At 33.3% G+C, this 14437-nt stretch overlaps 2 protein-coding genes across 2 annotated transcripts; one reads left to right on the top strand and one right to left on the bottom strand.

Moving 5' to 3' along the window:
- The first annotated feature begins 7054 nt into the window (after positions 1-7054).
- On the top strand, positions 7055-8362 carry LOC128657950 (uncharacterized protein F54H12.2-like). Its single transcript, XM_053712375.1, has one exon. It carries the CDS (start codon positions 7055-7057, stop codon positions 8360-8362), a length of 1308 nt encoding a protein of 435 aa, XP_053568350.1.
- A 4426-nt stretch (positions 8363-12788) lies between these two features.
- On the bottom strand, positions 12789-14096 carry LOC128657949 (uncharacterized protein F54H12.2-like). Its single transcript, XM_053712374.1, has one exon. The coding sequence runs from the start codon at positions 14094-14096 to the stop codon at positions 12789-12791; it is 1308 nt and encodes a 435-aa protein (XP_053568349.1).
- Positions 14097-14437: the final 341 nt, after the last annotated feature.

The raw sequence follows: 14437 nt of genomic DNA, 5'->3' as shown, positions 1-14437 counted from the left end.
TTGTATTTATTTTAACTAGGTAGAATAGTTACTAAATAGTTAATAACTATTTACTAACTACCTAGCTAAAATAAATACAAATTTACCTGTAAAATAAAACCTAACCTAAGTTACACTAACACTACACTACAATTAAATAAATTAAATAAATTTACCTAAATTACAAAAAACAAACAAACACTAAATTACACAAAATAAAAAACAAATTACTAGATATTATTTAAACGAATTACACCTAATCTAATAGCCCTATCAAAATAAAAAAGCTCCCCCAAATAAAAAAAAAACCCTAGCCTAAACTAAACTACCAATAGCCCTTAAAATAGCCTTTTGCAGGGCATTGCCCCAAAGAAATCGGCTCTTTTACCTGAAAAAAAAAATACAAACAACCCCCCAAAAGTAAAACCCACCACCCACACAACCAACCCTCCAAATAAAACCCTAACTAAAAAAACCTAAGCTCCCTATTTGGATGGGCATTGCCCTTAAAAGGGCATTTAGCTCTATTGCAGCCCAAACCCTAACCTAAAAATAAAACCCACCCAATAAACCCTTAAAAAAAACCTAACACTAACCCCTGAAGATCCACTTACAGTTTTGAAAAATCGACATCCATCCTCAACGAAGCCGGGAGAAGTCTTGATCCAAGCATGGAGAAATGGTCCTCCAGACGGCATCTTCTATCTTCCTCCATCCGGCACGGAGTAGGTCCATCTTCAAGACATCCGGCGCGGAGCATCCTCTTCCAACAAAGTCTTCTTCCCGAATGAATGTTTCTTTAAGTGACGTCATCCAAGATGACGTCCCTTAGATTCCAATTGGCTGATAGAATTCTATCAGCCAATCGGAATTAAGGTTGAAAAAATCCTATTTGCTGATGCAATCAGCCAATAGGATTGAGCTCGCATTCTATTGGCTAATTGGAACAGCCAATAGAATGTGAGCTCAATCCTATTGGCTGATTGGATCAGCCAATAGGATTGAAGTTCAATCCTATTGATTTTTTTTCAACCTTAATTCCGATTGGCTGATAGAATTATATCAGCCAATCGGAATCTAAGGGACGCCATCTTGAATGACGTCACTTAAAGAATTACCTAAATTATTTTTTGTAATTTAGGTAATTGTATTTAATTTAGGTAATTTATTTAATTGTAGTGTAGTGTTAGGTGTTAGTGAAACTTAGGTTAGGTTTTATTTTACAGGTTAATTTGTATTTATTTTAGCTAGGTAGTTAGTAAATACTACTATTTAGTAACTATTCTACCTAGTTAAAATAAATACAAAGTTGCCTGTAAAATAAAAATAAACCCTAAGTTAGATACAATGTAACTATTAGTTATATTATAGCTAACATATGGTTTATTTTATAGGTAACTATTTAGTTTGAGGGTGGCAGATTAGGGGTTAATAAGTGTAGGTAGGTTGCGGCGACATTGGGTGCAGCAGATTAGGGGTTAATAAGTATAATGTAGGTGTCGGCGATGTCCGGAGCGGCAGATTAGGGGTTAATAAGTATAATGTAGGTGTCGGGGCGGCAGATTAGGGGTTAATAAGTGTAAGATTAGGGGTGTTTAGACTCGGGGTTCATGTTAGGGTGTTAGGCTTTTTTTCAGCCGGCTCTCCCCATTGATGTCTATGGGGAAATCGTGCACGAGCACATACAACCAGCTCACCGCTGACTTAAGGAGTGCTGTATGGAGCATAATTTTGCTCTACGCTCACTTCTTGCCTTTTAATGCCGGGTTTAGGAAAACCTGTAATACCAGCGCTGTAGGTGACCGGTGACAATAACGTGCAAGTTAGTACCGCACCCCTCATAATGTAAAACTCGTAATCTAGCCGTTAACTTTTTCTTTAGGAAACCCAGACCGGGGATCCTCCGACCCGCTTCTCATGCTATACTTAGCATATCGATGAAAAAAAACCGGCTTCCTCCAATCATTGCGTGGCCTCGCGAGCTGGACACTCCGGGGTGCACGTCATGATTGGAGGATGCCGGTTTCGTCATTGCTGTGCTACGTACAGAGGAGCTGCGGGCAGAGAATCACTGGTCTGGGTTTCCTAAAGTAAAAGGCAAGTATTTAAAAAAACACTGAAATGTAAAGTTTAATGAATAAAAAGTGCCACTGTATTTTTTAAAAACCAGGCAATTTCTCATTAAACTTTACATTCACTTTAAGGATGGTGTCCATATTCTCCTTGTGTGGTTATTGCATCTGTGGGTCCTATAGATACAAAATAATTTTTTGTAACTTCAAAAACGAAAAAACTTTCTTTAAAGAACCATTGAATACAGTCTAATTTGTAAACAACAAATGCAGAATCAAATAGAAAATGCAGTAACACTTACTTTGGATTTTACATAAGTAGTAGACTTTTTCTGATAAATGTTTTCTTTGATTTTTTTTTGCCCTTGTATCATGTGACAGCCATCAGCTGAACACCAGACATATAGACATTTTTATTGTGAACTCTTGCACATGCTCAGTAGGAACGAATGCATCAAAAAGTGTGAACATCAAAATACTGTGCACAATTTGATAATGGAAGTAAACTGGAAAAAAAATTAAAAAAAAATTGCATGTATGTTTAAAGGGATAGTTAACCCCAAAAATGTTATTGTTTAAAAAGATAGATAATCCCTTTATTTACCATTCCCCAGTTTTGCATAACCAAAACTGTTATAGAAATATACTTTTTACCTCTGTAATAACCTTGTATCTGAGCTTCTGCTGACTGCTTCCTTATCTCAGAACTCTTGACAGACTTGCATTTCAGGCAATTAGTGCTCTTAAATAACTATGTGCATGAGCACAATGTTATTTATATGAAACACATGAACTAACGCCCTGTAGCTGTGAAAAATGGTCAAATGCATTCAGATAAGAGGCGGCCTTCAAGGGCTTAGAAATTAGCATATGTTTCAACAAAGAATACCAAGAGAACAAAGCAAATTTGATGATAGAAGTAAATTAGAAAGTTGTGTAAAATTACATGACCTATCTGAATCATGAAAGTTTAATTTGGATTTTACTATCCCTTTAATTTTGATTTTAGTGTCATTTTAAGAAAAAGCGTATTCAGAATATCTATCATCTATCTATGTTCAGTGTAATATGAGTAGTACAAATAGGGATATCTCGTCAAACTTAATGTGACAGGTACCACGCCCCTTTATATGCAAACCACGCCCCTTTATAGGCAAATCCCCGCCCCTTTATAGGCAAATTCACGCCCCTTTATAGACAGATTCACGCCCCTTTATAGGCAGATCCCCGCCCCTTTATATGCAGATCCCCGCCCACTCTCCTCCCAATATTTCCACCCTACCCGCCCACTATTTTCCATATTTTACGCCCCTTTTATGGCTTCTTCTAAGAGCATTTTAACATTTATTTTAATGTTAAAATAATTCCCTTTAATGGCTTCTTTTTAGAGCATTTTAACATTTATTTTAATGTTAAAATAATAAACAATATAATTTTATTTTAAATAGTATTGTGTTAATGTTTTATGTATCATTTAACTGATATTTTGTAACATTTCAATGCATTTAAATTTAAAACAAAACAAAAAACAAAACAGAACACATTTTAATTCAATGTATTCCTAATAAGGCTATTAAGAAAAAAAAAAGATACAAAATATCTTCTCTGCGTAATGTCCGAGGGCATTACGCAGAGAAGATATAAAAATAGATATCTTCTCTGCGTAATGGGACTCGATCATTAGACAGAGAAGATATTTTGTATCTTTCTTAATTAACCAAAAGTTGTTAAGCTATACAGTCTTTTTGAATCTAAAAAGTGTTCAACATGCAGTTTGTCTGATACATGCTGGAGAAAATATGAGCTAATTCACATATCTCTTACACAGATAGAAGTATTCTCCCTGCAAAAACTGCTGTCTGTAGATAATGTGTGCTAATCACACAGCTCTTGCACAGAAGCATTCTCCCCCTGCACAACCCCTCCCAACTGAAAAAAAACCTCCCACATAGACACACCTCTTTTTAGTATAATTTCTTGTATCAAATTTATACTGATTCTACATGTACTTAATATTAAAAGCAAATAAATTTTATTTCTTCTTTTCACATTCTTTGTGAAATGCTATGATCAACACATGTCTAAAATTAGATAGGGTTGTTAAACACTGTCAAATGTTTATTTCAACATTCCTCCATGCTTTAAAATGACCACAGGTCACACAGGTCAGTGCAGGTGACAAAAAGATAATGTTTACATCTTTTTTTAAGACTAAATAGCCTCTGTTTCAGATTAGACATGCTTTCTTTCCTGGTGAATCGCTATTGATAACACATGTCTAAAATTAGATAGGGTTTGTTAAACACTGTCAAATGTTTATTTCAACATTCATCCTTGTGTCAAAATCATGCTTTCCTGGTGAATGGCTATTGATAACACATGTATAAAATTAGATAGGGTTTGTTAAACACTGTCAAATGTTTATTTCAACATTCATCCTTGTGTCAAAATGACCACAGGGCACAGTTCAGTGCAGATGACAAAAAGATAATGTTTACATCTTTTTTTTTAAAGACTAAATAGCCTCTGTTTCAGATTAGACATGCTTTCTTTCCTGGTGAATGGCTATTGATAACACATGTCAATATTTACAGCTTTAACAGTTTGCTAAACTATATGAAAAAAAAAAAATGTCTGATTTTGGGAGATCACCGGATAAAAACCATGAAGTTGTATTAAGAGATATATATTATAATCCATTAAAAACCGGGTCTTTTGGAGGGGTACATAATCTGTATCGTGTGGCTAATCAATATGATATTAGCAAAGCAACAACTCAAGCATTTTTAAATTCTCAAGATACTTATTCACTCCATAAGCCTGTTAGACGTGTTTTTGAAAGAAACAAAATATATACAGCGTCTATAGATATTCAATGGCAGGCTGACTTGGTATCAATGATTGAATTTGCTAAATATAATGATGGTATCAAGTATATTCTCACCGTTATAGACTGTTTTTCTAAATATGCGTGGGTTGTCTGTTTGTCTAATAAAACAGGCTCATCCGTTGCAAAGGGATTTCAAGAAATTTTTCAAGGTCGTCGCATACCTTTAAAGATTCAAACTGATAAGGGTACGGAGTTCTTAAACGTGACTGTCCAAAAAGTATTTAAAAAATATAAAATTCAACATTTTGTAGCAAACAATGTTGTTAAAGCAGCCATTTGTGAACGCTTTAATCGTACATTAAAAACTAAAATGTGGCGGTATTTTACATACCACAATACCTACAGATATATAGATGTGTTAAATGCTCTTATATTTAGCTACAACAATACATATCACAGGACTATACGTTGTTCACCTGTAAACGTGACACAGGAAAATTCACTGCTCATTTGGAAAAATATTTATGGTGTTTCTTCAAAATCTAAGAACATTAAGCCTGCTTTAAAAGTTGGTGACCATGTCAGGATTTCAAAGTTTAAAAATTGTTTCACCAAAGGTTACGAAGTAAATTTTACTGACGAGATATTTGTAATAGATGGTGTGAATACACGTGGTTCTAAACCTCTTTATAAACTGAAAGATTTAGCAGGTGAAATTATTGAAGGTAGTTTCTACACTGAAGAAATTCAAAAAATATCACATGATGACAATCGTGTGTACAGAATTGAAAAGGTTCTAAAACAGAAACATATTAGAAGAAAACTATACTGCTATGTGAAGTGGAGAGGTTACCCAAATAAATTCAACAGTTGGATACCCAAAAGTCAGTTAACTACATTATAGTATAATGGAGCAGTCCTCTTTTTATTTAACTCTACTAAGTAACGCCTCCTATCATATGTTCCCTAACAATGAAATTTCTAGTTTTACAACAAAGCTAGCTAAACCTGTTACATTAAAAGGCGAATGGGAGGTTGGCGTAAGAGAGGTTATGTACCCCCACACTTTTGATCTTCTTGAAGCGGCTGATTCCAAAATAACTATAACAACGCAGAACAAACCAATCACTTATGTGCATTTGAAGCCTGGTTATTATAAAGATATGAATGATATAGTTAGAGCTATTAATGATAAATTATCCACGCTTCAAAATTTAAGTATTGACGTGAAGCTAAAGTACGATGAATTATCACGGACAGTTCGAGTAGTAGGTAGTAGTGGCAGTATCATTACGGTTTCAGAAAAGTTAACTCATATCTTAGGACTTAATAATTACGGATTAAGAAATGACGTTAACACACAGGCTGTCAAGAATGAGAATGGAAAGATATATTGTGATATAAAAGCAGGATTCTACACACTTTTTATCTACACCGACATCATAGAACATCAGCGTGTAGGTGACAGCTTTGTACCATTGCTGCTCGCTGTCGATATTACGGGTGGAAATAACGAAATTATTACCCATCGTTATATCGATCCAGACTATGTGCCTGTCAGTAAACATCATTTTGACCGTGTTACAATTGAGATAAAGAACGACCAGGATAAAAACGTGGCATTTAAGTACGGAAAGGTGATCATTAAGCTACACTTTAGGCCACGTAAAAAAGAGTTGTTCTAAAAAAGATAAAATGGTTGCAATGAAAGTTTATGGTGACCCCGACATATACAGCAATTATTACAGAACACAAGCAGGAAATGGCCTACCTGGATTTCATGGTAGTTCATACATGTATGGCCGTGGAATAGGTGGTGTGTTTAGGAACTTATTCAGGATGGCAGTACCTTTGTTTAGGCGTGGGTTTGAAATTGTAAAACCACATATGAAAACAGCAGCACAGGGTATAGCAAAGGATGTGGTGAGCCGTGTGTCCTCAGCTGTTATGAATAAAATGAATAATGGTCCACAAGAGGGAACTGGCATTGTGTATATTGCTAACAAGAGAAAAACAAAAAGAAAGCATGATATTGCTTTTCCACCAATGTTAACACAACACATAATTAAAAACCGTGCACGCAAAAGCAGAAAGAGACAGAGGCCACCAAGGCGTTCACCAGGTGACATCTTCTAATAACCACACAGTTGTCATTAAAAAAAAAAAAAAAGCTATGGCGTTTATTCATAATGGATCCTTAGAATGTGCCAAGTCAGAATTGGATATCTTTCAAATACAGCCTACACAAACAAGTATAGAAAAATCACTCTATGTGGAAATACAACCCCTGACAGCAATTATTGAAAATGCACCTTTAGAGTTCTATATAGCTGGAAGTGGAGATCATTATTTTGATCTGAACAACACCCTTTTGTTCATAACATGCAAAATTGTTAAACAAGACAATACACCACCTCCTGAGGGGGCCCGAGTCAGCCTCATCAACTATCCACTGTCCACACTGTTTAATCAAGTGGATGTCACATTAGGAGACAGACTTGTATCACAATCAAATAATCTTTACGCTTACCGTGGGTACATTGAAACAATTCTTAATTATAGTGCTGATACACTATCAACGCAATTCACAGGTGGACTGTTTTATAAAGATACAGCGGGTCACCATGACACACGTGTCTTGGGTGGAGACAATCAAGGTTTTAACAAAAGAGCGCACATGTTAGAAAGGGGTAAAACTATTGAATTACTAGGTCATCTTCACAGTGACCTGTTTTTCCAAGAAAAGTTAATGTTAAACGGAATTGATTTGAAAATAAAACTTACTAGAAATAAAGATGCATTTTGTCTTATGTCTGCAGAAGCAGAACAGTATAAAGTACAAATCTTGAATGCATCACTTTTTGTCAAAAGAGTGCAAATATCACCAGCAGTGCGAATAGGTCATGCGCAAGGCCTGCTAACAGCAAATGCAAAATATGCTCTGGATAGAGTCGGACTGAAAGTGTATTCTATCGCTGCAGGTAGCCGTGTATGTAATCAAGAAAATTTATTTCTGGGACAATTACCAAAGCTTGTGGTTATAGGATTTGTAGACAATGATGCCTTCTCAGGAGCTTATGACAAGAATCCGCTATGTTTCAAACACAACCATGTAAATTTTGCTGCACTCTATCTGGATGGTGAGCAAATACCAACAAAGCCATTTCAACCAGATTTTGAAAATGGAAATGCAGTACGTGAATATATTTCTCTAGTGAACATTGCAGGAAAGCAGAATTGTGGCTCTGCAATCCTAATTAACAGAGATGAATATATAAATGGATACACCCTTTTTGCCTTTGATCTCACACCCGATGGAGAAAGTGGATCTCATTATTCCCTTATACGTAGCGGAAATTTGAGAGCTGAGATTCGATTTTCAAGAGCACTTGAGAGAACTGTTAACATGATTGTATACAGTGTTTTTGACAACATTATTGAAATCAATCAAAGACGAGAAGTTTTGTATGATTATTTATAAAAGAAAAAGAAAAAAAATGAATACATTGGAAATAAATAGAATTTTAGCAGCTGATCCATATGCACGTTCTACTTTTGTTGGCGTATTTCCATGTGATTTACTGCCAAAGCAGAAATTAACAAACTATCCTGCATGTTTTATTATTAACACTGACCCCCATACAAATGCTGGAGAACATTGGGTTTCCATTTTTTTTGATGATAAGAGGACTGGCTATTTCTTTGACTCTTACGGTATACCACCAGGAGACCCCATATTTCCTAAATCATTTTTAATTTTCTTAAAAAGGAATGCAAATTGTATAGTATTTCAGAATAAACAGTTACAAGATACGTTTTCTATTGTATGTGGTGAATATTGTATATTTTTTATACATTGTATGGCTAAAGGTATGAGGTTTAATAAAGTGTTGAGCTACTTTTCATCAGATTTAAAAAAAAATGATAAAATAGTGTCTTATTTTTTAAGGGATTGTAAACAATTATGGCGTACAAGAATTATATGTAATGAACATGTCCAGACATGCAGACCTTGCTGTAATCAGACGTAAACACTCACGTGATCAAAGCTGTTACATTAAATATTTTCTTTTTATTGTATTGTTTATAATAATCATTTAATAAAAATTGTTAAACATACATTCATTGTTGTTCTTCTTTATTTCTCAATTATAATTAAATAAAATTAACATAATATTCAAGAATAAAGAAAAGTTAAAATAAAAAAAGAAAAAAATCCCCCCCCCCCTCCCTTTGAGAGTTGTGACAGCCCCATGATGTGAGACACCATGGGGGCTGGGGTCTATATAAGCAGAGCAACAAAACACTGCTTACATCAACATTTGCCAAGAATGGAGAAGACTGAAATGAACATTTCATCACTAGTCTATGAAACGGTAATTATTTCTTTATTTTTAATCTATAATATATTGTTATATTTTTATTTATATTTATGTTTTTTAAAATTTACAGTTTTATTTTTATGTTCTGATTCTGTTTTAAAATAACTGAATGACTTGGTTTTTGTTATATTTTTTTTGTTTAATTATTTGTTATTGTTGTAATACTTAAAGGGACGGTCTACCATAGAATTGTTATTGTTTTTAAAGATAGATAACCCCTTTATTACGCATTCCCCAGTTTTGCATAACCAACACTAGTCTATGAAACGGTAATTATTTCTTTATTTTTAATCTATAATATATTGTTATATTTCTATTTATATTTAGGTTTTTAAAATTTACAGTTTTATTTTTTATGTTCTGTTTCTGTTTTTAAATAACTGGATGACTTGGCTTTTGTTAAATTTTATTTTGTTTAATTATTTGTTATTGGTATAATACTTAAAGGGACGGTCTACCATAGAATTGTTATTGTTTTTAAAGATAGATAATCGTTTTATTACCCATTCCCCAGTTTTGCATACATTTGTTATTGTTTTTTTAAAGATAGATAATCCCTTTATATTATATTAGGGGGTGCAATAGTGCTATATTTAGTTTAACATGGTGCTATATTTAGTTTAACACTAACACAGCACAGTATTCAATAAATACTGTAGCTGTAAAATAGTGTCAAATACTGTAGTAAAATTTTTGCCAGACTATAGCACTAAGACACAGACTTTAACTAACATACAGTATATTAGGGGTGCAATAGTGGTATATTTAGTTTAACATGGTGCTATATTTAGTTTAACACTAACACAGCACAGCATTCAATAAATACTGTAGCTGTAAAATAGTGACAAATACTGTAGTAAAATTTGCCAGACTATAGCACTAAGACACAGATCCCACAGTAATGAAGCTAGTGAATTTTCTCCCAATATCACTATGATTGCTGTAAAGTGAGGTATACCTTTAGTTACAGTCTGTATAGAATACTAGCAATTTGTGACACGTCTTTAATATTGTGTATTTGTGTCTATATCCTACTGTTGTTTACATCACAAAATCCTTAAAAGCTATAATTTTTTTATTTATTTTTTTAAGGATGCAGAAATTCAGAGAATATATGATGATTTTAGTGTGCCTTTTTCTGAGTGTAAGTAATTAATTTATTTACATTTGTAACTGAAATTGTTCAAGTTTAAATATAAATATATATATATATATATATTTTAACAGGTGTAACATTTGATACAGAATTGCTGGAAATTGTAGATGCTGTTGAACAAATGGGTAAGCCTGTGAAAAGAAAACAGCTAATTAAACACATTTTCATTTCCACAGGCTTACCCATTTGTTCAACAGCATCTACAATTTCCAGCAATTCTGTATCAAATGTTACACCTGTTAAAATATATATATATATATATATATTTATATTTAAACTTGAACAATTTCAGTTACAAATGTAAATAAATTAATTACTTACACTCAGAAAAAGGCACACTAAAATCATCATATATTCTCTGAATTTCTGCATCCTTAAAAAAATAAATAAAAAAATTATAGCTTTTAAGGATTTTGTGATGTAAACAACAGTAGGATATAGACACAAATACACAATATTAAAGACGTGTCACAAATTGCTAGTATTCTATACAGACTGTAACTAAAGGTATACCTCACTTTACAGCAATCATAGTGATATTGGGAGAAAATTCACTAGCTTCATTACTGTGGGATCTGTGTCTTAGTGCTATAGTCTGGCAAATTTTACTACAGTATTTGTCACTATTTTACAGCTACAGTATTTATTGAATGCTGTGCTGTGTTAGTGTTAAACTAAATATAGCACCATGTTAAACTAAATATACCACTATTGCACCCCTAATATACTGTATGTTAGTTAAAGTCTGTGTCTTAGTGCTATAGTCTGGCAAAAATTTTACTACAGTATTTGACACTATTTTACAGCTACAGTATTTATTGAATACTGTGCTGTGTTAGTGTTAAACTAAATATAGCACCATGTTAAACTAAATATAGCACTATTGCACCCCCTAATATAATATAAAGGGATTATCTATCTTTAAAAAAACAATAACAAATGTATGCAAAACTGGGGAATGGGTAATAAAACGATTATCTATCTTTAAAAACAATAACAATTCTATGGTAGACCGTCCCTTTAAGTATTATACCAATAACAAATAATTAAACAAAATAAAATTTAACAAAAGCCAAGTCATCCAGTTATTTAAAAACAGAAACAGAACATAAAAAATAAAACTGTAAATTTTAAAAACCTAAATATAAATAGAAATATAACAATATATTATAGATTAAAAATAAAGAAATAATTACCGTTTCATAGACTAGTGTTGGTTATGCAAAACTGGGGAATGCGTAATAAAGGGGTTATCTATCTTTAAAAACAATAACAATTCTATGGTAGACCGTCCCTTTAAGTATTACAACAATAACAAATAATTAAACAAAAAAAATATAACAAAAACCAAGTCATTCAGTTATTTTAAAACAGAATCAGAACATAAAAATAAAACTGTAAATTTTAAAAAACATAAATATAAATAAAAATATAACAATATATTATAGATTAAAAATAAAGAAATAATTACCGTTTCATAGACTAGTGATGAAATGTTCATTTCAGTCTTCTCCATTCTTGGCAAATGTTGATGTAAGCAGTGTTTTGTTGCTCTGCTTATATAGACCCCAGCCCCCATGGTGTCTCACATCATGGGGCTGTCACAACTCTCAAAGGGAGGGGGGGGGGGGGGATTTTTTTCTTTTTTTATTTTAACTTTTCTTTATTCTTGAATATTATGTTAATTTTATTTAATTATAATTGAGAAATAAAGAAGAACAACAATGAATGTATGTTTAACAATTTTTATTAAATGATTATTATAAACAATACAATAAAAAGAAAATATTTAATGTAACAGCTTTGATCACGTGAGTGTTTACGTCTGATTACAGCAAGGTCTGCATGTCTGGACATGTTCATTACATATAATTCTTGTACGCCATAATTGTTTACAATCCCTTAAAAAATAAGACACTATTTTATCATTTTTTTTTAAATCTGATGAAAAGTAGCTCAACACTTTATTAAACCTCATACCTTTAGCCATACAATGTATAAAAAATATACAATATTCACCACATACAATAGAAAACGTATCTTGTAACTGTTTATTCTGAAATACTATACGCTTTGCATTCCTTTTTAAGAAAATTAAAAATGATTTAGGAAATATGGGGTCTCCTGGTGGTATACCGTAAGAGTCAAAGAAATAGCCAGTCCTCTTATCATCAAAAAAAATGGAAACCCAATGTTCTCCAGCATTTGTATGGGGGTCAGTGTTAATAATAAAACATGCAGGATAGTTTGTTAATTTCTGCTTTGGCAGTAAATCACATGGAAATACGCCAACAAAAGTAGAACGTGCATATGGATCAGCTGCTAAAATTCTATTTATTTCCAATGTATTCATTTTTTTTCTTTTTCTTTTATAAATAATCATACAAAACTTCTCGTCTTTGATTGATTTCAATAATGTTGTCAAAAACACTGTATACAATCATGTTAACAGTTCTCTCAAGTGCTCTTGAAAATCGAATCTCAGCTCTCAAATTTCCGCTACGTATAAGGGAATAATGAGATCCACTTTCTCCATCGGGTGTGAGATCAAAGGCAAAAAGGGTGTATCCATTTATATATTCATCTCTGTTAATTAGGATTGCAGAGCCACAATTCTGCTTTCCTGCAATGTTCACTAGAGAAATATATTCACGTACTGCATTTCCATTTTCAAAATCTGGTTGAAATGGCTTTGTTGGTATTTGCTCACCATCCAGATAGAGTGCAGCAAAATTTACATGGTTGTGTTTGAAACATAGCGGATTCTTGTCATAAGCTCCTGAGAAGGCATCATTGTCTACAAATCCTATAACCACAAGCTTTGGTAATTGTCCCAGAAATAAATTTTCTTGATTACATACACGGCTACCTGCAGCGATAGAATACACTTTCAGTCTGACTCTATCCAGAGCATATTTTGCATTTGCTGTTAGCAGGCCTTGCGCATGACCTATTCGCACTGCTGGTGATATTTGCACTCTTTTGACAAAAAGTGATGCATTCAAGATTTGTACTTTATACTGTTCTGCTTCTGCAGACATAAGACAAAATGCATCTTTATTTCTAGTAAGTTTTATTTTCAAATCAATTCCGTTTAACATTAACTTTTCTTGGAAAAACAGGTCACTGTGAAGATGACCTAGTAATTCAATAGTTTTACCCCTTTCTAACATGTGCGCTCTTTTGTTAAAACCTTGATTGTCTCCACCCAAGACACGTGTGTCATGGTGACCCGCTGTATCTTTATAAAACAGTCCACCTGTGAATTGCGTTGATAGTGTATCAGCACTATAATTAAGAATTGTTTCAATGTACCCACGGTAAGCGTAAAGATTATTTGATTGTGATACAAGTCTGTCTCCTAATGTGACATCCACTTGATTAAACAGTGTGGACAGTGGATAGTTGATGAGGCTGACTCGGGCCCCCTCAGGAGGTGGTGTATTGTCTTGTTTAACAATTTTGCATGTTATGAACAAAAGGGTGTTGTTCAGATCAAAATAATGATCTCCACTTCCAGCTATATAGAACTCTAAAGGTGCATTTTCAATAATTGCTGTCAGGGGTTGTATTTCCACATAGAGTGATTTTTCTATACTTGTTTGTGTAGGCTGTATTTGAAAGATATCCAATTCTGACTTGGCACATTCTAAGGATCCATTATGAATAAACGCCATAGCTTTTTTTTTTTTTTTTAATGACAACTGTGTGGTTATTAGAAGATGTCACCTGGTGAACGCCTTGGTGGCCTCTGTCTCTTTCTGCTTTTGCGTGCACGGTTTTTAATTATGTGTTGTGTTAACATTGGTGGAAAAGCAATATCATGCTTTCTTTTTGTTTTTCTCTTGTTAGCAATATACACAATGCCAGTTCCCTCTTGTGGACCATTATTCATTTTATTCATAACAGCTGAGGACACACGGCTCACCACATCCTTTGCTATACCCTGTGCTGCTGTTTTCATATGTGGTTTTACAATTTCAAACCCACGCCTAAACAAAGGTACTGCCATCCTGAA

Source organism: Bombina bombina, chromosome 4 (genome assembly GCF_027579735.1).
Source record: "Bombina bombina isolate aBomBom1 chromosome 4, aBomBom1.pri, whole genome shotgun sequence".
NCBI lineage: Eukaryota > Metazoa > Chordata > Amphibia > Anura > Bombinatoridae > Bombina > Bombina bombina.
This window is presented reverse-complemented; position numbering and strand designations above follow the sequence as displayed.

What these genes read in the sequence shown, in the direction of transcription:
- LOC128657949 (XM_053712374.1), bottom strand. Translation starts at nt 14,096, where the DNA reads ATGGCGTTTATTCATAATGGATCCTTAGAATGTGCCAAGTCAGAATTG.
- LOC128657950 (XM_053712375.1), top strand. Translation starts at nt 7,055, where the DNA reads ATGGCGTTTATTCATAATGGATCCTTAGAATGTGCCAAGTCAGAATTG.